The 22,798-nt window shown below is 43.0% G+C and overlaps 2 protein-coding genes across 6 annotated transcripts in view; both read right to left on the minus strand.

Moving 5' to 3' along the window:
* The window catches only part of LOC306863723 (lamin-B1-like), an 11,724-nt gene extending 280 nt beyond the window's left edge, over window positions 1–11,444 (minus strand). The window contains exons 1-12 of one of the 3 annotated variants that reach the window (XM_079407236.1): window positions 11,325–11,444; window positions 10,888–11,246; window positions 8,641–8,797; window positions 6,321–6,446; window positions 5,270–5,440; window positions 5,012–5,137; window positions 2,996–3,216; window positions 2,700–2,925; window positions 1,925–2,029; window positions 1,706–1,825; window positions 1,514–1,606; window positions 1–584 (exon numbers count right to left, since the gene is read on the minus strand). The exon at window positions 1–584 is cut by the window's left edge and continues 280 nt beyond it. In XM_079407236.1, coding sequence (XP_079263362.1) covers window positions 543–584; window positions 1,514–1,606; window positions 1,706–1,825; window positions 1,925–2,029; window positions 2,700–2,925; window positions 2,996–3,216; window positions 5,012–5,137; window positions 5,270–5,440; window positions 6,321–6,446; window positions 8,641–8,797; window positions 10,888–11,246 — 1,746 coding nt within the window. In that variant the 5' untranslated portion in view covers window positions 11,325–11,444 and the 3' untranslated portion in view covers window positions 1–542. Of the gene's footprint in view, window positions 585–1,513; window positions 1,607–1,705; window positions 1,826–1,924; window positions 2,030–2,699; window positions 2,926–2,995; window positions 3,217–5,011; window positions 5,138–5,269; window positions 5,441–6,320; window positions 6,447–8,640; window positions 8,924–10,887; window positions 11,247–11,324 lie in introns of all 3 variants that reach the window. The other 2 variants (XM_079407237.1, XM_079407238.1) reach the window with 2 other exon arrangements.
* An 841-nt stretch (window positions 11,445–12,285) lies between these two features.
* On the minus strand, window positions 12,286–22,798 carry LOC306863725 (phosphorylated adapter RNA export protein-like). 3 transcript variants are annotated; one of them, XR_013783714.1, is made up of 6 exons: window positions 22,683–22,791; window positions 20,955–21,484; window positions 20,223–20,343; window positions 15,901–16,064; window positions 14,633–15,791; window positions 12,562–13,395 (listed from the first exon to the last, which is right to left on the minus strand). XR_013783714.1 is itself a non-coding variant. In XM_079407240.1 (5 exons), the coding sequence occupies exons 1-5, from the start codon at window positions 22,755–22,757 to the stop codon at window positions 12,975–12,977; spliced, it is 1,080 nt and encodes a 359-aa protein (XP_079263366.1). In that variant the 5' UTR covers window positions 22,758–22,798; the 3' UTR covers window positions 12,286–12,974. The 3 variants fall into 3 exon arrangements, 2 of the variants coding, with proteins under 2 accessions (XP_079263366.1, XP_079263367.1); XM_079407240.1 differs by lacking the exon at window positions 14,633–15,791 and having other exon boundaries at window positions 12,286–13,244; window positions 15,981–16,064; window positions 22,683–22,798; XM_079407241.1 differs by lacking the exon at window positions 14,633–15,791 and having other exon boundaries at window positions 12,433–13,244; window positions 15,981–16,064; window positions 20,955–21,469; window positions 22,683–22,774.

The raw sequence follows: 22,798 nt of genomic DNA on the forward strand, positions 1-22,798 counted from the left end.
CCAACCCTGCATCTCTTCAGCAGGAATACAGACAGAAACACTCATCGTCCAGCTCGGTGTGCTCCTGAGGATGAGCGCGGTCTGTCTGCAGAAGAGATGTGTCCGGCCCGTCATGTAGTGAATTACTCCTGAACAGCTGCTTTAAATACAACACTTCAATATTCAAACTAGCATGCTACTGTCCCTAATAACCTCACTAAAAACTATGAGCCAGTATAAAAACCTGTTTATAAAAGAGACCTAAAAATGCCGTCTTATAAAATTAATATAAACATGATTTAAAAAAAAAAAAAAAGGTTAGTCACAGAATCTGACGTGGCTGAGTCTAGAAAAGAGTCCTCACAGTTACAGCTTACAAATGAAGAGAAAAACACTTGGTTCATTCAGTTTAAGCAGATACACATTTCACAAAATCTGAAAGAAACTGAATTGGAAAAAATAAAAATTAAAAAGCATAATACAAAACAAGAAAAGATTCACTCAGAAAAGAGACCACACAGGAAGGTGGGTCAGCTGGCAGCTGTGATTGGCTGTAGTGCTGATCACATGATGGCACAACCCCTCTTAGCAGCGCGAGGATCTCCCTGTGGAAACAGAGCAGAGAAGTGAGCCAGCAGCGCACGCACACACACACACACACACACACACACTCACACTAAAGGCCCTGATATACTTCAAACGAATTCGATACAGCTCAAAGTGAACTTTCTGGGGGAGTTTGTTTTGGCTTCTAAACACCTTTGAGCTGCCATTGGTCCGTGGCGATTACGCAACCGGTGGGTGTGTTCTGGATATTTTTCCCCGGTTCGTTTCTCATTCAACAAAAGGTCAGGCAGGAGAACAACACCTCCAAGTCACTAGCAACATAAAGACACTGTCGAATAACTGAGCTGCCACAAATATACCCACACCTGGACAATCGCTCGCGGGGAGGCTTTAAAGATTCAGAGAAAGCATTTCATTCCTAGAAAGAAATCACAACGAAGCTTGTGTTGACGACCCGGAGTTATGCAAAAAGCGACGTAGAGAAACATCAGATGCAAGTTTTCCAAAGCCATGAAAAGAATGAAAGGAAAGAGTAACGATATAAGGAAGCAAGTACCAAATACATGTTTCAGACAAGTGTTACACCATACTGCTGCTGCTCTTTCAATAAGCCAATTTAAAAGGTATACAATAAATCAAATGCCAAAACAACATACAATAATAAACCTGTTTTTATCAAATCATGACACCACATGAAATATAAGTGTAATTTATCCAGTTTAATAAAAGACCTAGATACAGCATCATTGGATCGTTGTTATGTTTAGGGCAGATGCACGAGCGTCACGACACGTTTACATTACTCTACCGCCCGCCTCCAGCAGCACGGGGGGTGTCGCTCAGCCTTTTAGAACTTCTTTACCCCCAAACGAAGAATGAAAACCAACTCTGTCAGCATTAAGGCCCCGATATACTTCAAACAGACTCTCACACACACACAGAGCAGATATGTGCTTTGACATCAGACCTGCTGGTGAAGGAAATGCTCCTCAATGACTTCAGCTTCCGGTTCTTCTTCCTCCACTGCGGTCTTGAATACTGTGCTCCTCACAGCTACTTCCTGTAGGGACAGGGACACTTCAGAGCAAAGCCAATGCTGCCCTCTACTGGCCACGTGAAGACAAGCGTCTCAATAAGAGGGATGATAAACAGGCCTCACCTCTCCTTCTGGGCTCAGCAGGAGCACTTTAATGTCCTCGCCGCTCCCCCATGAGCTCTGGCTCTTCCAGATCAGGTCCGTCGGAGGGTTGGAGCTCACGCCCGCATCAGACGCCCAGATCTGACAAATCAACAGCGTTCACTCAACACAAACTACAGCTGAGACCGTGTTTTATTCATAATCAACAGCACAAGTCTATGAGGAAGTGTCAGGACGTACCGTGACTTTCTGCCCAGCCTTCAGGACGTATTTGGCAGTGAACTTGTACGTCGCAGAAACCTCACCGATAGTTCTGGTCAGCTGAAATCCTGCCATGGGCTGATCCTGAAATTATTCAGAAAATGGAGTTTCCTTCAGTTAATTGCTACAACAACAGAATGATTGATAGAATAGAAACAGAAAAAACAAAAAACCTGCTTTGTCAATCAACGAAGTTGTTACCGTGTCCTAAGCGCAGTGAAACAGTGACTGATATTAAAGTGCAAAATGAGTTCGCTGCTTGCTGAATCCACTTCATTAAATCAGATCAAGATCACGTTGGTCTCGATAATTGTTTTTACTCACCCATCTTAAAACGTTCTTTGGTGTTTCTGGGACAGCTTTACATTGGTTTAGATCTTTCTGATCGTAGCCAGGTTATTTCCATGGGTGGTTACAGGTTTGAGTTGGGCACTGTTCATTCTGGTGTCCCCCAAGGTTCAATTTTAGGTCCTTTGCAAGAGGAGCTGAATAGATGCTAAGATGTAAAGCTTTTGATGTCACTGCCTTAGATTGTTTTTGCACAGCACGGTTCATTATCAAGAATGATTATTTACTACTGTGCGCAAGAACCGTGTGCACATGTTCAATACATACTGATTGTTTTGGACTTGCACACATTCTAAATTTAATTCGTAGGACAAAATATAGAGCCTTCTCTACGCAGTGTTAGTAAACGCACGCTCTGAGTGCTGTGATGTTGATGTGATGTGTGCCTGCGGTCAGACGGACGCACCTGCTCAGAGCTGTTGTGCAAGCGGATGAACTTCCCGTCCACATCCAGCTCGTCGATGCAGACGTTTCCAGTGGCAGAGGCGGAGTGAGCGATGCTGACGCTGCTGCTGGCCTCGGACTCCTCCACATCCACACGCTTCCTCTTCCCTCGCGTGGTGCGCACGCTGCGGCTGGAGGAGGCCCGGGACACCGTCACACGAGCCGAGGGGCTGGGAGACAGCTTCAGCCTGAGACAGGAGCAGCGTTACACTACTGGTCCCCAAACACACCGTACACCACACACAGAGCCACCCTCACCTCTCCTCCTCTCCCTCCAGCAGCTTGCGGTAGGCGTTGATCTCCATGTCCAGCGCCAGCTTCACGTCCAGCAGCTGCTCGTACTCGTCCAGCTGCTGCTGCATCTTAGCTCTGATCTCTGCGATCTCTCGCTCCTTCTCCGCCAGTAACCTGCGGCTCAGGTCCTTCTCACGGCTCAGAGCCGCTTCCAGCTCACCGATCCGATCCTGCCACGCACGCGCCTGAGGAACGAACAACGCAATCAAATACAACTCAACTATTACTGGACTTAACTACTTCAAGCGAAAGTCCACCCAAAAATGAAAGTTTTCAGTTCCCATCATTCTTCAAAAGGTCTTTGTTCAACAGAAGAAATTCAGTCACAGGTTTGAAACGACGCGAGGGAAAGTGACAGTTTTCATTTTTGGGTGATCTATTGCAATCATACTTCGACTAAACCCCTCGTGCAAATTGAGTGTATAAGAGAATTTCCCTGCTAAGACATGTGATTTTAGGAAGGAGCAAACAAAGAGAAGCTCCACAGCAAATGAGTTTGACCCTCGGAACGCCTTTAAAATCAGTGCACTATTCATTCTGAATCGAATGAGACCCGAAGAATCGTTACTTTGTTAACGAGTCATAACTTAATATTTCTCAACTAAAACCATATCGTCTCCGATCAGCAGCTTCTCATTAATGAGTGAAAGTTATAAATGTTATTACTGCCCATTATTCAAAATTTCGATTTTGATTTGATTACACATGAATCCACACACTCTCCTTCCTGACGGATTTGCTTCGTTTGAGCAGGAGTTATAAATTCAGTCTAAATTTATGAAACCTGCATAATTATGTCTAACAAAACAAATATTACTCTTAATTTAAGCAAATTAATTTTACTTGCATAAATTCATTATCAGAAAATAAAATAGCTTTTCATACTGAAATGACTGCTGCTCAATAAGACATACATATTCATGTTTATCAGCAACATTCAGCCACTATTTCAGCACAAAAGTGTGACACGGGAAGAGGCTAAAATATATTGTACAAGTTATGACATCAATATAACTTTATACAAGTATTTTAAGACGTAATGAAAAAATAAACTATAAAACTAACTTAAAATCAAATAAACGTTAACTTGGGGGGGGGGGGGGGGGCTTATTTCAGATAGTTTAGTTTACTAAAATAACAAAAAACTAATTAGTTTAATACTAATAAAATCGCTCAACAAATTCACTAAAACGGTACAATAGTGAAAATGTAAAAAACCCCTTTACTAGAAGGCTGTTTATTCCCAAGCATCGGTTACAGCTGTGTTCGGACAGGATTAGTTTCACATGGAGAGCTGGGCTAAATCATCATGACCACAGCGTCTCAGTGATATTAGTCCCGGCTCAGTAATCATCAGGTAATCCTGTGCGCATGGACCAGCCGTAAATGCACATAATAAAATGGTCATTTCCTGTTGTGTTCTAGGCAGTAGGACAAGCCTGGGGCAAACTTCAAGTGTTTCCTGCTATGACAACTAATAGCATTCAAATCAAAAAGAAGATCAAGAGCACTTGTTAGAGGCACAAGACCTGCTCGCTTTAGGCAAGTGCCTTTTACCAACAAATCGACTTACCCCTCCCACTTCTGGTAGTTTTACTGAAGTGAAGTGCGCATTAATATTACAGACGTCCTTCTAGTCATGTAAAGCACTCCTGTCCAAACAGGGCTCGAGTCTGACGGTGACGCTCAGATCACTGTAGAGCGACTGCTTTCAGAAGATCTGTACTGCTGCCATTTAATTCAAACCTAGAGACTTCACGTTACAACACCGCTCACGAACAACCTCTGGATACGTCATCATACATTATAATGAATCTACTCAATTAAATCCTGCTCAGTTTCACAGCTAACATGCAAAGTCATACACTAACACTTCAGAAATCTAGTTTAGAGCTGCTCAACACCGAGGAGGAACTGGTCAGTGTGTGAAAGCGGGTCAGAGGTCGCGCAGGAAAGCGGTCAGTGGTGTAGTGGACGCACCTCTTTGTGCAGGCTGGTGAGCTGAGCGGCCAGACTCTCGACTCTCAGAGAGGACTCACGCAGCTCCTCACGGGCCATGCTCGCTGAAGAGCTGTTCATCTCCGAGGACAGACGCACGTTCTCCAGCTGAAACACACGCAGAGGTCTCAGAAGAACTCAGAGAGGAACTGAAGCAGCTGAGAGGAAGGAAACTCTTCACACATACAGCAGAGACGTGCGATTCTGTCACAACACATGCAGCTGCGACTGCGCACTCACCTTGGCTGTGTAGGTCTGCTCCATCTCGTCCTTGTAGACCCGGACCTGCTCATCGTGCTGCTGTCTCATATCAGCCAGCGCCGCCGCCAGCTTGAACTCGAACTCCATCTGATGGCCCGAGTCCACCTCCACCAGACGTGTCTCCAGCCTGCGCCGCGTGTCCTTGATCTCCTGCCAACCACACGCAGACACGCGCTCAGATATATGTATATATAAGACACATACAGCATGTTTTGAAAATATTTACGCACACACACACACACGTGTGTCAGTCACCGCACCGGTGTGGATCCTGAACTCAGGAATCACAGATTCTAGCCTACGTCTTGGAATATATGACCCAAATATGAATTTTCACTGTATATTGTCATCTGAACAAGCAACAAGTCTGACACGCTTGTTGTGGTAATTAATTAAATAAATGCTCATATTCCAGCATACGCACTCGCATTGAACAAGAGTGAATGATTTGTCCACTTATTTTTTCTTTCTCATCGCTGTTGTTATAATGTACTGGGAAGCCAGAATGCGCATCCATTAACAGAAACATACATTAGCCGAACCCTATTTGTTTTACGTGTTATTTATAACAAACCACATGCGTTGTCAGAATTCAGTTGAACCGCGGTCCTAGCGCGTGCCGAACCGTGTGTGGAGAACCGTGCGGTTCGGTTTTTTTCCGCGAACCATGCCACCCCTAATATATACACATATATACACACACACATATACACACACACAGTGCACAAACATTATGCAAGCAAAAACTTATTTTGGATGTGATTAATCATTTGACAGCACACACACGATCAAATAAATAATGCAGTCTAATGAAAGTCAGACACTTTTTTCAATTAAAAAAAAAAGAATCCTTTGAAATGTGTACGGGGGACTTTAGATATTACATCCTAACTGGTTATTGTTTATCGTGTGGAATCCTAATACGGCGGTGCAGTGGATTCCCAGCGGTGCAGCATTTGTTAGGAGTCGATGTTTCAGGCATTAGCTGAAAGCACACACCGTTAGTTTGGTGCAGCAGAACAGGACTGACCTCCTCAAACATGTTCTTCCTGAAGTCCAGCTCCTCCACGAGGCTCTGGCAGCGGTTCTCCAGATCCACGCGCAGCAGAGTCTCGTCTGACAGCTGCTTCCTCGCCGAGCTCAGTCCTCCCTCCAGCTGAAACACACACACGCCATCAGACCGGCTCTCACATCTCATCTCCAGCAGAAACGTGTGCGCTTCAAGTCAAACAACGGACTCTGTTCCTGTGCTAGAGTCTAATAAGACCAGGTGACCCAAACACTTTCCCACTCTGTGCTGTGGTGACATTCACTTCTCCATCAGGAGGTGATTCGCCTGCTTATACAGTACACTAACAAAGTCATTCACTTTGTGTCCCTGCAGCACAAAAGCAGTCATCAGTAACACGTATATTTGTAGCATCAGGATATTAAGATCATGCTCCATGAAGATATTTTGTAAATTTCCTACTGTAAATATATCAAAACTTCATTTCTGATTAGTAATATGCATTGCTAAGAACTTCATTTGAACAACTTTAAAGGAGATTCTCAATATTTAGATTTTTTTGCTCCCTCACATTCCAGATTTTCAAATAGTTGTATCTCAGACAAATATTGTCCGATCCTAACAAACCAAAATTTGAGTTATATTTTAAACTCAAATCTCAAAAATGGACCCTTATGACTGGTTTTGTGGTCCAGGGTCACACATACGCTTGATTATGTCGTCACAATACGAGTACAATCCAGCTCTAAACAGCTAAATTTAGACAGACACTGAGGTCTTATCAATTTACGTGAAATAAAAGAATAGACAATCATTCAAACGATTGATTAAAAACACTTAAACGAGGCAAGGGAACGTCTTTATGAGTGGCTCATTGAATCGTTCACTCAATGTGCGTTTAAAAAAAGCAGATGCAGAATTCATTCAGAAACACTAGTGAGAAAGAGCAAAAACAGACCATACGGAGCGCAAAATCTCTCAACTGATAACTTGTTTATAGAACTAATGTGTAATATCAGTATTGCATTTGTAATCGTGCTGATATTTGAAAATAACAGCACTCTTGCTCAACAGCACAAATTTAAAAGCCAAACTCACACAGGAGCAGATATGCCCCATGTATTGATTTTTGCATGAAAAACATGAGCTCAAGGCTTGGATTTTGCAAAAGGAGTGACATACTCAATGCTGCACATCATTAAAACGATTACGATTATATTGCCCGCTCTAGAAAGTAAGCTTCTCAAACTCTGCATGATCACCTTTTCATCACATCTGATCATTTCAGTACGAAATTAAATGTTAACCCGGAGTAGGCCTGAATGCAAGCGCTGTCCGTAACATGAGTGTTTTTGATTATTATACAGCCACAGTAAACTAATCTCAGTGGTGTAAGACTCATCAGTCTGGAGGCTCAAACAGACACACATCAGGTGCGTTTACATGCACTCGCTTTCATCAGTCAGAAGAAATCCCATCTGATGTCACATCCTAAAGGACTGTGCTTACATGAACACTAAATGCTTTTCGTTTACATGTGCATTGCATGTTCTCCAAGCAGCACTAGTGGCCAGTGTGTATTCCAGAAAGCAGGTTGTGCGACACCAGATTAGTTTACAGATTAACCCAAGTTTTGGTCTTTCAGGGTAAGTAATCACAGCAATTTATGCTCTGAATATAAGATGGTTATATTTCAGGATTAGTTTACTTCACAGGTGTCTGCGCACATGTGATTGATGAGGTTATAATCATATTCATACATATAAATGCTTATAATGATATACATCAATGTTTATTGTACTATGATTTATTCTCTCACAAAGTGGATCATTCAAACTTGTTTTGTTTTTTTACACCGGACTTCAAATTACAGAAACCCATCTCTCCTCATCTCAAATGTATAGACATATCTTGGCAGTTTTTAGCTCAATTAATCCTTTTAATATATATTTAGCTTAAATAAAACAATGCAATACTTGTGCAGTAATAAAAACTGATTCAAGATTAAAAAGAGATTGCATAACCACCCATTAGATGGCGATATGCACCAAGAATGTAACTCCTTATAAAAAAGAATCATTGTAGCACGTTTCTGCTCCGTGTGTGCTGCTGTAGTGTATTCAGTGCTGTTGAGAAAGTCTTGTGTTCACAGTGAATATACCGAGCTCCTGAACTACCTCCACTCAGTGTGTGACCGTAAGCGCACCCTGCTCTCGGGAGCACACACAGATCCAGTGAACGCCCGTGTGGTGAAGTCTAAGTGAATCGGGCTGGACTGAGGTGTTTGCATGAAGTCTGACTGATGGAGGTTGTTTGGGTGCGTGTGATGGTAGAGGTGTACCTCCTGGAGCTGGAGCTGCAGGTCTGTGACGCTGATCTCCAGAGCCTTCCTCTCAGACACGGCCGTGTTCAGAGCCGCTTCTCTAGAGTTCAGCAGGGCTTCAGCTTCTCTGAGCCGGGCCTGAGCGCTCGCCAGCTCCGCGTCCGTCTTCTCACACCTGTCTCACACACACACACACACACGATCAGAGCTACTGTGTGCACACTACTAGCTGTGCCAAATCAATCACTTCAGCATTCTCAGCTACTGTCGTTCTTCATTTGTTTGGGTTCATCCACATTTTCTAGAAGCAAACACACATGAAGACAGATTCATTTCACTGAATCACGATGTAAATCTTACTGCGCATCATCACGAGACTCCTACAGATCCCAAGTCTTGAGAACGAAACCCAACATGAGCGTTACTGTAACAGTAAGAAGTTATTAAAATGATAAATGAAAACCCTAGTAATCAGTTCACTCGTGCGTGACCCTGGAGCACAAAAGCAGTCTTTAGCAGCACAGCTATACTTGTAGCAATAGCCAATTTCAATTTAGGATTGATTTTTCTGTACATTTAGGATTTGAGATGTGGGATTATTATGTTTCATATTATGAACGCATGCTATGCTAAATGCGAAGAATAAGCGGTGTGCAAGTAAAGGGCTGAAATGAACCTGATTCTAGAAGTGTGTCAGGAGTTGTGTGTTCATGGACAGAGTTCAGCTCAAGAGGACTCAGGACCGATTGGGATCACGCAGCTGTTTCTGAGGAATGTCTCGCACACAGGCCTGATCAGTCTAACTCTATACACGTGTTAGACGCATCTGATCATCTGAAACAGAGACTCTACAGCAGCTGAGGAGCTCCTCCAGCTGCTCCACACCGATGAACCACTGCTCCTGTCAATCAACCCAACATGAGCCAGGCTCTGAAGTGAGGACGGCAGAACTCCTCTGAAGTATAGACAGTGCTGCACTAGAGCGAGCTAGAAGTGCTCCATAAGATGAGCATGTGACTGGCTCCACTGAAGTGTGTGAGAGACCAATTCAACACACACACCTCGACACAGACTGGTCTCTACCGCAGTAAGGTTTGGGCTCCATTAACAACCCAAGAGTCCTCCTGCATGCAGAAATCTTTCATCAGAAAACAAATACTGCACGCATAATCCACCAGCTGTAAAAATAGAGAAAAGCAGACATTTAAAAGCTCATGATCCCCCTCTCGGCCGGTCCAGAACTTCAGTAACATCTACTGACATCCATCACACTGAAGCTCTGGACAGTTACTGACATCACAACTAACTTAACTAATTACAGCACAAACGAACCGAGTCAATTCCCTGAAACACCTCTGGACCTGGGGCCTGTTCCATTAAACAAGCCAGGTTTATTTCCGTTAATATGACGCATCGTCAGCTGATTAACTGAAATAAACCTGGCTTGTTTGGTAAACTTGTTTTACGGGCTGTATTTCTCAAAAACCTCGTAAGCCTAAGCACATCGTAGTTATGATGCTTTCGAGAAGCACAGCCCTGGTCTGGAGTCAGCGGACACAACCTGCCTGCTAAGAATCTTAACATTTATTTAGTTAAAGTGGTCATGACATGAGATATCTAATTTTCCTTGATCTTTTGGCATATAAGAGGTTCATCCTGTAAGTTTCATAGCTTAAAACCTCCTCCTCATCATAAAGCATTTATTTAATCAAGCTCCAGAAACGGCTCGTTTGGATCTGAGGGGCAAGATGACGTCACAGGGCACAGACATTTGCATAAACACGCCTCCAGAGCAGGATATCGACGAATAGTGTTCTTCTCAGCATAGGCTCCGCCCACTGGTGTTCAGTGTTGTGTGAACGGGTCTTAACCCCTGATTCTGCTGAAAGAGAGCCGCTCAAAACAAACAGAAATGACCATCAGAGTCACAAGAAGCGGAGCTAGATCTGACTGCAGCACATGATTTCATAATGCTTTGTCTGGAAATCACCGGTGTATTTTAATCATGTGTTGATAGTGTCCTGACGTTAGCCAATCAGAACAGCGGCTGATTACTGACACGCCCCTTCAAAACAGCTGGTTTTAGACAGAGGGGCTGAAAATCATCTTTTCCACATATTTCTTTGTGTAGGTGCAAAAAACTTTCAATACAAGTAAACCTTAGGAACATTACAATAACAAAACGAGCCCTTCATGACCCCTCGAACTACTTTAGTTCTGTTAGAAGCAAACTCTTCAGAGAGAGACAGAGATGAAGAGTCTCACGTGTGCTGCAGCTGCTCGTGCTCGCTCTTCAGCTTGCCCAGCTCGAGTTGCAGGCGTGCGCGCTCCCGCGCCGTCTCGTCCAGCGCCGTGCGCGCGTCCGCCAGCTCGGTCTCGTAGAGCGCTTTGAGGCCGGTGACCTCGCGGCTGCGCGTCTCCTCGCGCTCGCTGACCTGCAGCTGCAGCACGCTGTTCTCCGACTCCAGGCGGCGCACCGCATCGATGTAGGCGGCCAGCCGGTCGTTGAGCTGCTGCAGCTCCTGCTTCTCCTGCAGGCGGGAGATCCGCGCGGGGCTCAGAGGAGAACTGCTGCCGCGGGGCAGTGACTGCTGACCGGCCGGGGTCCGCGCGGCGCTCGCCATCTGCCGCGAGAGACACGGTTAACCACAGACATCCGATCGACTCAATCAGCGCATTGACTAGGAGCAGGAGAAACTTACCTTCCCACTGATGAAGTATAGAAACGGCGAACAGAGCGTGCTACATCAACAGCGAGCTGTCTCTGAGCGCAGCCGCGTGACAGAATGAGCCGAACTAATATGGCCGCTCATCAGAACCACACTTACACGTGACCGCGGACAGCCAATCAGCCGCCGCCACGTCATCAGACGGACAAAATTCAAACTGCACGAAAACGCGCGGAAAGCACGTGCTGTAAACACACAAGATCAACAACCGCGTGTGCGGACTGACCTCTTACAGTAACCAGTGTGAACTAGTAAACACTTCGTCGCTGTTTGTTTCAGTTTGGCTTGTGTAGAAAGCTGTAGTTATGTCTGCACGTGCTACATGACATTATTACTGCTGTGAATCCAGAGCCATGCGTTTCATCTCATGATCATCGGGATCTATAAGATTCAAATTTATGTGTTTTTCAGGTGCCAATCTTTGCATTTGAACAGTTTTCCCCCAAACATACCTGTTAGCATGCATGTGATGTTAAAGAAGGTCAGATCTATCCTGAAATGTCTGGGAAGACTGGGAAGTGCTTGATATGAGAAATGCACCAGCTGGAAATATTTCATCAGCTGGACAGGACTTAGATGACAAATGTAAAGCCCTTTCATTCTCTCAAGCTCAAGGAAATGTAAATGAACACACAAACAAACCTTTAAGCTGTGCTGCCATTCTAGATTGTATGAAGAATAGGACACAGCAGAGGTCCATTACTCTTCAGCAATAATCAAATGAAGGATATTTGTATAATTTAACATCATTGCAGGTTTGCATCATACTCTGATTCATCATTTCACTGTTTCTGTTTGATCTAGAGCTACAGTACACATCAATAAATGGGGAAACAAAGTAACTCGCATTACTTATTTGAAATAGCAACTCAGTCTAGTAAATTAAAAAGTAATGCATTACCAGTTGGAAAAAGTGATCTAATTACGTAACTCACGTTACCCCAACATTGTTTATGGATGTTTGTATTTCTTGCAGATTTTCCACACGTCACATGATGCACTTGTATGAAAATCTAGCAGAATACATCTGTAGTATATTCAACCATGTGCCAGAGCGAACCGGACCAGAGAAGCTACCATTAATCACAAAACTAGAGTGCTTTTTAATTTGAGCATGAAACTTATCAGTTCAAGAATGTTCAATTCAGCTCACAGTGAAGCAAACACAAAGCAGACATATGAGAGCCATATGACAAATGACACGCACCATAAGCTGAGCTTGGCTTTTACACATCAAGCATGTACTGCTTTATTGTACAATGCAGCTTTAACAAACGTTTAGAGCATCTCCGATGACTAAAACACAAGCTGTATTCTTCTGAAATAAGTGAATGTATATTTTCTTGCTGCAATTAATTTTCCACGAATGCGGTAATATATCAAAAGCTTGCAAAATATCCAAACAGAAAGATCACAATTTATGAGCAACATTTTAACAAGGCAAGAATTCCTGTGGAAGATCTGTACAAGCTTCGGCTTCTGCTTAGTCTTTCAACAACCAGCAGAGAACTTAAAGTGCTATCCGTCAGGACAAACTTTCCTCTTTAGTTTAGTCAATCCGAGCTGTTTTAGGCTACGACTAGAAGGGACCGTGCAGCACGAAACAGCACGCATGCTTGAGTGTTAGAAAACCTCCAGGTCGGTTGAGCTGTACACGACAGGGTTGTCTTCTGTGCCCAGCGCAGACTCCGGCGGGCCCTCGGGGGCCTCCTCCAGCGAGCCCAGAGCCTCTTCAGTGTCACTGGCAAACGTTTCTCGTGAGACGTCATCATGCTCCTGGAGGTTGAGCGTGCCGATGGCCTGCTTCATCTTCTTTCCTACTATTTGCTTCCGTCGCTTCTTAGCTGCCTTTTTGCTGTTGTATTCTTTCTGGTTCTCCTCATGAAAGATCTCCTGTATGAAGAAAACATGCAAAGAAACACCACAGATCTCATTAAGCCTATAAGCTCCACCCAAGAAACATTTAACCCCCACCACTGATCTCGTTAGGTGTGTTCATCTTCATGCAGCGCCATGCAAACTGATCGTCGGCACGATCTTACTCCTTTGGGGAAGTCGTGGCCTAATGGTTAGAGAGTCGGACTCGTAATCCAAAGGTTGTGGGTTCGAGTCTCGGGCCGGCAGGGATTGTAGGTGGGGGGAGTGAATGTCCAGCGCTCTCTCCACCCTCAATACCACGACTGAGGTGCCCTTGAGCAAGACACCGAACCCCCAACTGCTCCCCGGGCGCCGCAACATAAATGCTGCCCACTGCTCCGGGTGTGTGTTCACGGTGTGTGTGTGTGTGTAGTGTGTGTTCACTGCTGTGTGTGTGTGTGTAGTGTGTGTTCACTGCTGTGTGTGTGTGTGTTCACTGCTGTGTGTGTGTGTGTTCACTGCTGTGTGTGTGTGTGTTCACTGCTGTGTGTGTGTGTGTGTTCACTGCTGTGTGTGTGTGTGTGTGTTCACTGCTGTGTGTGTGTGTGTTCACTGCTGTGTGTGTGTGTGTGTGTTCACTGCTGTGTGTGTGTGTGTTCACTGCTGTGTGTGTGTGTGTAGTGTGTGTTCACTGCTGTGTGTGTGTGTGTTCACTGCTGTGTGTGTGTGTTCACTGCTGTGTGTGTGTGTGTTCACTGCTGTGTGTGTGTGTGTGTGTTCACTGCTGTGTGTGTGTGTGTTCACTGCTGTGTGTGTGTGTGTTCACTGCTGTGTGTGTGTGTGTTCACTGCTGTGTGTGTGTGTGTTCACTGCTGTGTGTGTGTGTTCACTGCTGTGTGTGTGTGTTCACTGCTGTGTGTGTGTGTGTTCACTGCTGTGTGTGTGTGTGTTCACTGCTGTGTGTGTGTGTGTTCACTGCTGTGTGTGTGTGTTCACTGCTGTGTGTGTGTGTTCACTGCTGTGTGTGTGTGTGTTCACTGCTGTGTGTGTGTGTGTGTGTGTTCACTGCTGTGTGTGTGTGTGTTCACTGCTGTGTGTGTGTGTGTTCACTGCTGTGTGTGTGTGTGTTCACTGCTGTGTGTGTGTGTTCACTGCTGTGTGTGTGTGTTCACTGCTGTGTGTGTGTGTGTTCACTGCTCCGTGTGTGTGTGTGTGTTCACTGCTGTGTGTGTGTGTGTTCACTGCTGTGTGTGTGTGTGTTCACTGCTGTGTGTGTGTGTTCACTGCTGTGTGTGTGTGTTCACTGCTGTGTGTGTGTGTGTTCACTGCTGTGTGTGTGTGTGCACGTTGGATGGGTTAAATGCAGAGCACGAATTCAGAGTATGGGTCACCATACTTGGCTCAATGTCACTTCACTCACTCACTGACAACGATTCAGCTGTGTGTTACGACGGTTTAACATCGCGAGTGTCAGTGGAGCACCTGTGTTAATGAATCAGAGGGTCGGCCATCATCACGCTTCCGATGTGAATGCTGTCATATGGGTGGCGACAAAACACGCTCTGCTCACACAAACAACTCCAACCGGTTTCACATCGTAAGCGTCTTAAAGACATTCATGCTGCTGCTGATCCAGAGAGAGCAACACAGTCTTTTCAGACACACGTCATTATTTCTGGGTTACAGACATTTAAATAACAGAAGTAGGCCTACTGGGATAAAAGTTAAAGTTATAAAGTATAAACACTTATTGTCTACAGTACCGATCAAAATAAAAGTATCTTAACACTTGTATTGTAACCCTTATCTTCTGCCAGGAGGCGGCGACACCAGTTTCAAAAATGTATATGAGGTTGAATCATTCATTCACATGAATTTTTTTATTTTGTTCAAATTATATTACTTTGTAAGCGTCATATTTGGCAGTTGGCATTAGTATATTACTAATAACAGTGGCATATATTAAAATTCATTTAAAAAAATACCGTTGGAACTTTCTACCTCTTTTTCGAAGCTGCTGTATATAAAAAACTGATAACTAAAGTTCATTACTTTCTCTGAATTTAATTAGTTCTTCAGCACCCCCTCTGAACTGTTAAACCCCCCTTAGCACCCCCAACAAATAAATCCTGGAGCCGCCACTGCTTCATATGAATGTATAAATATTGCATGTTATTCACTTCATCTGTGATACGAGCATCCAAACCCTGCGAGAGCATCACTACCGGGAGCAGAAGGGTCCGACTTCACGTCTCCGCTTTCAATTCTGCGCCCGACTGCAAGCGGCTGCTCTCGGCGATAGCTCTGTGCGGCGCTGCATGACGTCCAACACACCTATTAAACCTATAAGCTCCACCCAAACGTTTAACCCACCCACCACTGATCTCATTAAGCCTATAAGCTCCACCCAAACGTTTAACCCACCCACCACTGATCTCATTAAACCGATAAGCTCCACCCAAACGTTTAACCCACCCACCACTGATCTCATTAAACCTATAAGCTCCACCCAAACGTTTAACCCACCCACCACTGATCTCATTAAACCGATAAGCTCCACCTAAACGTTTAACCCACCCACCACTGATCTCATTAAACCTATAAGCTCCACCCAAACGTTTAACCCACCCACCACTGATCTCATTAAACCGATAAGCTCCACCCTAATTTTCACTGTGAGGCTGCTGGTGGCTCTGCAGTTGGATGCAGATTAAGTGTTTGTGAAGACTCGAGGTCATGTTGAGAACGGAACAGAAAGACGTGTTGACGCACCTTCACCTGTCCGTCAGAGATGCTGGGTGTGTTCTTCAGTAAGTTCAGATACACTCCACCCGGTGTCCGTCTCCTGCTGCCATCCTGCGGGAAAACCAATTAAACATGCTAGCACATTTGATTCATTTTTTGTAAAACACTGATAACAGCAAAACATTTTTTAATGATGTGCAATGATTGTTTTGATACGCAAGGCCTCATGCAGTCAGCCGTTCTTTCACAAAATCATGTTGTGTTTGGTTATGCAACAGTAAATCAAGGCAGCAATTAGGGAAAATATCGATACACGCGAGCGATGTTTTGTTTGGCGATACTGTATCGATTCTCAAAAACGGAATATCGATATTAAAAAAAAAATTCATAAGATTCATGGCAGTTTAGTTTTGAGTTCATATCCCGACCGTTAGTCTTCATCGCTGAACTTAAACAGTGACAGGAAACACTAGCATCAGGGCACTCCACTAATGTTAGCGTTAATATAGTTCGCTGCCAGTAATGGAGGAGGAAAGAATTGTTCCAGCTCTCGTTTCGATGTACAAAGCTGAAGTGTGGCACCATTTGTGCTTCTGTGGTAATGTCCGCCCCGGGACCGTGGTTCTGCCGCTTGCCGCGTCCCGTGTTGAAGAGCCTTTGCGCGGGGTACGGCGGGCGGTAGAGTCACCACGCGGCTGCAGCTTTCTCTCGTAATTCAGGGTGTTTTGTGCTGTTGGGGCGGTGCTTGCGTCGCGGTCTCAGCGATTACATGCGGAACAAACACAAACTGAAAAACCTGTGAAATCCAAATTAAAAAGTTCTGATAAAGTTTAACATCTGTATTTATTTGATTGTTTTACAATCGTTTAGTTTTCATTGATATTAAGCAGATGTCATTTTTTGTTCAGATCAATTGTTATGACATTGTATGTCACAATTATAAACTTAAACTGTGAAACTTTAAAGTAGAGTCTATAAATATATTTATCTTTTTATAAAATACATTTTATACATTTAACTAAAGAATCATTCAAGCACTTGAATATTTCCCGCTTTGCTCGTCCTGCACAGAAGTGCTTCAGTAATGTTGAATGTTACTGGGACTGATTATTACTAATGCAGATCCCAGTGTGTTCTGCTTAAACTATTGTTATTTATTTATTCTTTGCTAAGGTTTGCATATAGTGGTGTGTTCTTAATGACAGCTTTCCTAAAATATATATATCCTATTCCTAAAATAAGAAATATCCCAATATATGGCCTTGCTTACAGTATCACAATAAATCGTATCGCAACCCCTGTATCGTGATACGTATTGTATCGCCGGATTCTTGCCAATACACAGCCCTACCAGCAAACATCACACTATTATTCAAATTGGGATTAAATAATTCACAGATAATCACTGAAGCTCAGCGAGAGCTGGAGTCGTCTACACTGGGCAATGAGGGTCTTATACAGAGTTTACGCTTCATGATCGGAGCAGAGTTAGACTGATAGATGCATACATGTTCCAGTCAAAATAACATCTGTTTGTTACTTCAGACAAGATGTGACCCTGTACTCACAGTGGCGTGGTAATAAAGATGAAACGAGTGTTATTAAGCAGCCAGTGCATTCTATCAGAATCAGCGGAAATAGTTCCTATGGATGCAATGATCATGATCTTTCGTGGCTCTTCAATATCTTTGGGCTGATTTTGGTTGCCAATTTTTCTTAAGACACAAGGAATGGCAATGAATTACAGGTAATTATTATATATATTAGTGTTGTCACGATACTGGAATTTCTAACTTCGATACGATACCTTGAAAAATATCGATACTCGATACCATTTTCGATACCACGGAGAAAAAAACTGCCACCATATTAAGGGGGTAATTTTTTTAATTTAAAGGTAAATGTAACAAGTCGAGAACATGCGGTATATTTTACATGAACAAAAAAATGTCTTGAGGTACTGCATTTGTTGATTTATTTATTAATCTTTTATTAATCTTAGTTAAATGTTAATTGAAACTAACGTTTACTAATACAAGTACTAATTAAAATCCAAAGTTCTATTTGTTGATATTCTGATATTCTGGGAAGTCGTGGCCTAATGTTTAGAGAGTCGGACTCGTAATCCAAAGGTTGTGGGTTCGAGTCTCGGGCCGGCAGGGATTGTAGGTGGGGGGAGTGAATGTCCAGCGCTCTCTCCACCCTCAATACCACGACTGAGGTGCCCTTGAGCAAGACACCGAACCCCCAACTGCTCCCCGGACGCTGCAGCATAAATGCTGCCCACTGCTCCGGGTGTGTGTTCACGGTGTGTGTGTGTTCACTGCTGTGTGTGTGTGCATTTGTTCACTGCTCACTGCTGTGTGTGTGCACTTGGATGGGTTAAACGCAGAGCACCAATTTCGAGTATGGGTCACCATACTTGACAATACGTCACGACTTCTCATTTGCTTCATAACCAAAATATTTCCAGATATAGGGCCCTATGCAATCCATTTAATTTTTCCCCAAATTCCGTTTTATTTTTTTCTACATTAAATTTTTTCCATTTTAATTTTTCTGGATTCCGTTTTTTTCCGTTTGAATTTTTCTGGACTCTTTTTTTTTTTTTTAATGGTCAAATTAAATGCTATTAATCTAAAAGCATGTCTAATTCATTAAAATCATGAAAATTATACAATTTAACATTTAATTTATTAAAAGTGTAACAAAAATGACACGTTTAGGGCCGTATGAAATGTTTTATTGTTTTCTCACCTTATGTTTTATTGTTCCCAAATTCTGTGTTTTAGCATGTCTATTATTTGAATGCATACAAACAGTTTTTATTTATTCTTACAGTAGCCTTATGAAATGTGTTTTCCCCCTCAGAAATTCTGTGTTGTGTATTTACATTTTACTGGATATCAGATGAAGGCATAAAACTATTTTAATTAATTTATATTTGAATTAATGAAAATTAAACCTTTACATTTTTGGCAAATGAAGGGGATTTCCTATTAAAATTAAAATATTTTGTGATTATTTCTTTTAAAAAAATGAACAGTAGTAGTAAGTAGTAGTATTATGTATATTCTACTAAATAATAGTAATATAGCCTATTTCTGGCACACGGTCTTTAATAGGCTGAGTTAAACCGAACTTTTATTTTGACGGGTTGCCGTGAATACTTTTAAAGTTCTGTGTGTATGATATGACGCTAGTTTTACTCAAATTAAATGGTAAAATGCTGGTAAAGTGCTTTCAGATCAGTTCTGGAGATATTGTTGATGTATTTATGTCCTCATTGAGACGGCAGACGCTGAAATCACCGCGAGCGCCACATTAGTAAACACAACCGCACGTGCAGCACATTCACACAGAGACGCGCAGAACATGCAGGATTCATATTTAAATCCACTTTTGCAGCTTAATATTTACAGATACTAGTCCATATCGCGATTTGATTTAAGTGTAATGACCTACTTTTGATTAATTCATCCAAACTTTGACAAATTCCGTGACATTCCGCGTTAAACTGTAAACTCCGTGTTTATGACTGGATTCCGTGGCGTTCTCTGCATCGCGGAGATCATAGATCCCTACAGATAGCGCTCCTGCTGTGTTCTTTAACAACCAGAGCAGTCCTCTTTCTATTCACTTCACTTTTGCTATTTAACCAGAGCGAAGGAGACGAGTGCGGTCACGTGTGGTGCTTGTCCAGCGCCTTTGGAGAGAAGCTCGGCTAGTATCGGTGTATCCATACTTCGGGAAATTAATATTGGTACCGTTCAGATATTTCAGTATCGATATTTATCAACACTAAATTATATAAATTATATATATATATCAATGTATCACTAATACATTGATATATATATATATATATATATATATATATCAGTTTCTCACACAGTGTGATCATTTCTTCATAAGACCTCACAAAATATGGTGAGGAGCCCCAAGTATCATTTCAGTATTTACTAAGTTGCCGTTGTAGTGATGGCAAACTTTAATCGCTGTGATATAGAAATATCTAGTGCAAGCTGTCCCTCCATTTATGTCTACAAATATATTTAGCAGAATAATGATCAAATGTTATGATTAAATAGTAAGCAAATGTTAATAGCGGCAGAATATGGCTCTCTCTATGCACACATTAGTTTGTTTATCGTGTTTATTTATTATTTTTGACAAACAGAGCCAGTTCCGAGTCACCAGTTCTCAGTTCCAAACTGGTTCATATGCACTGAACTCTGGGTGGATTCTGTGAGGTAGTTCTGGACATACCACAGTGTAGAGACCTCCAGTCTGCTCAATGGTTGCCGTCTCTGACAGCAGCTCGATGGCTTTCTTCTTTCCTATCACTCTCACCACTCGCTCGATCAGATCCTTCTTCGGCTCCATCAGTCTGTAACAGATGCACCATTATATAAACTACAACAATCTTAATATTTACTGTAGAACTGATAGAAAACCATTTGAACATTCATTTTCATATATATGCACACACGTTCAAAAGTTCTGGAACTAATTTTGTATGTTTTTAAAGAAGTCTCTTATACTCAAAGCTGATTTGATCCATTCTTCTAAATATGTGTTAAACTAATGTATTTCTGTGATCTGCAGCTGTATTTTATAGCATCATTACTGCAGTCTTCAGTGTCACATGATCTTCAGAAATCATAATAATATACTGATTTACTATAAGTGTTGGAAACAGCTGTGCTGCTTAATTTTTTTTTTACTTGAACTTTGAACTTTTTTGATACTTTTGTCAGGATTTGTTTGATGAAGATAAAGTTAAAAAGAACAGCATTAAAAAAAGAAATCTTTAACAATCTAAGTCTTTACTATCACTTTGTGTCAATTTAGCACATCCTTGCTGAGTAAAAGTATTTATTTAAAAAAAAAAAAATGTACAGACCACAAACTTTTGAACAGTAGTGTATATAATATTTCATCTTTTATATCTGTATACATTCTGCAAGCGGTTTATAGAGGTAGACGTGCATCAGTGACCTGTGAGCGATCTCATCCACCACTCTCCCATCAGGGTCGTCCTCTCTGAGCTGGTACCGGCCCTTCAGGTCCATCTCGGCCCGTGGGCCCAGCCTCTCCTTGGCCGGCCGCTTCCTCTTCAGACAGCTCTCCTGCTGCTGCTGCTGCTGCATGTATCCCTCCAGCTCCCCGTCCAGCGCGCTCCTCAAGCCCTCCTCCTCCTCCTCGCGCTCCTTCTCCATCAGCTTGCGGGCCAGGACGTAGTTATAGGTCTCGCTCTGGCGATTGCTCATGCTGACGCTCCCCTCCATTCCCATGATGCCCAGCTCCGCGGCCACAGACTCCTGGCTCTGCTCCTGCACCACGGAGCCCCAGATGTTGTTGACCCTGCGTCCGGAGGGAGCGCTGGAGCTGCGGAGCCGCTTGTGTCTCCAGGGCACGGCCTCGTCCTCAGAAGCAGAGCTGTCGCTGGAGTCGGTGTTCTTGCAGCTGCGGTATCTTGAGACAGACGCAGCACTCAGAGACGCACCTGTGCTCTGAAGACATGACACCTGCAACAGTGAACATCAAAAACTGTTGATTTCTCCATGAATGACTGATTGAATGAACAGTGGTGACTAAAATCATCAGAACACTAGTATATCAGCAGCTAAACATGGTTTTAAGTCAGTTATTTCTATCTTCTGCTGTAGTGTGTCAGTAGGAAATATCAGTTATATTTCCAAACATTCATTTAGACATTAATTGTAATAATCCAGTGAGATGTTTGAGATCTGATCTGATCATCATCAGTCTGTCTGGAGTGACATGAAGAAACAGAACAAACTGAGACTAAATCCAGAAGAACTGTGTCTCCAAGACGCTTCAAGAAAGCTCCTGCAAAGCTGCAGAACTGTTAAAAGGCACTTGTGTAAAATGCTGTAAAATGAAGATACTGTCAAAAATAATGTCATAAATAGATTTTCAATTAACTGAATGAAATCAATCATCTTTTCATCATGAGCATCTAAATTGTAGACTTAAGTTTTCCAGAATTGTATCCACGGAAAATAAAATAATTGGCAGGCCCCAGAAACGATGAAAACAAATGACTGTTGAAAGGACAAAGGTGAGAGGAATCCTTGCAGATAATTCTCATCCTGTATTCAGACAGAGCTCTTGAAGTCAGGGAGGCTTATAGAGTTCCTCTAGTCAATAAACATGTGTTTAAGAGGTCCTTCATCCCCGTGACACACTTCTATAGTCTTTAGAGTACCTGCGAGAGTACTGCCTACTGTGAGTAATACTGTGAGAGTACTGAGAGAGTACTACTGTGAGAGTACTGAGAGAGTACTACTGTGAGAGTACTGAGAGAGTACTGCACTTCTGACATGATACTCAGAGTAAAATCATGAGGCTATGATCAGCAGTGATCTATAAGCGATGTAAATCACACCCAGGGGTCAGGGGTCAGCTCATCACATGGAGTCTACCTCACTGTGTGCTGCCAGAGAGCATGTCGGGTCATTATTCATTATTGATTGTAGTACTATACATACACTGTGAATGATTTTCCACTTCAAGCACTGCTTTATCCTAAATGCAATTAAAATCCTTAATTCAGCGAGTGTTTAATGAAACAGTATGCTAGTGCTGTTGTTGTCAGTGTTCATGTAATGACTGGTGATGCTCTCTCTGGATTATTCGTGTCTAAATGAATGTTTGTGAAAGCAGTGTTATCCGCTGCAGTATAAGAGAAGATGTGCTCACCTGAACTCGCTCCTCCTGATCAGACTCCAGCTCTCCATCCTCCAGCTCCGCCATTCCGTCTCCACCGCCCGCCATTTCTCACAGCCGGAAGTGACGCGTCTTCTTCTTCTTCGCAC

Source organism: Barbus barbus (assembly GCF_936440315.1).
Source record: "Barbus barbus genome assembly, chromosome: 45".
Lineage (NCBI taxonomy): Eukaryota > Metazoa > Chordata > Actinopteri > Cypriniformes > Cyprinidae > Barbus > Barbus barbus.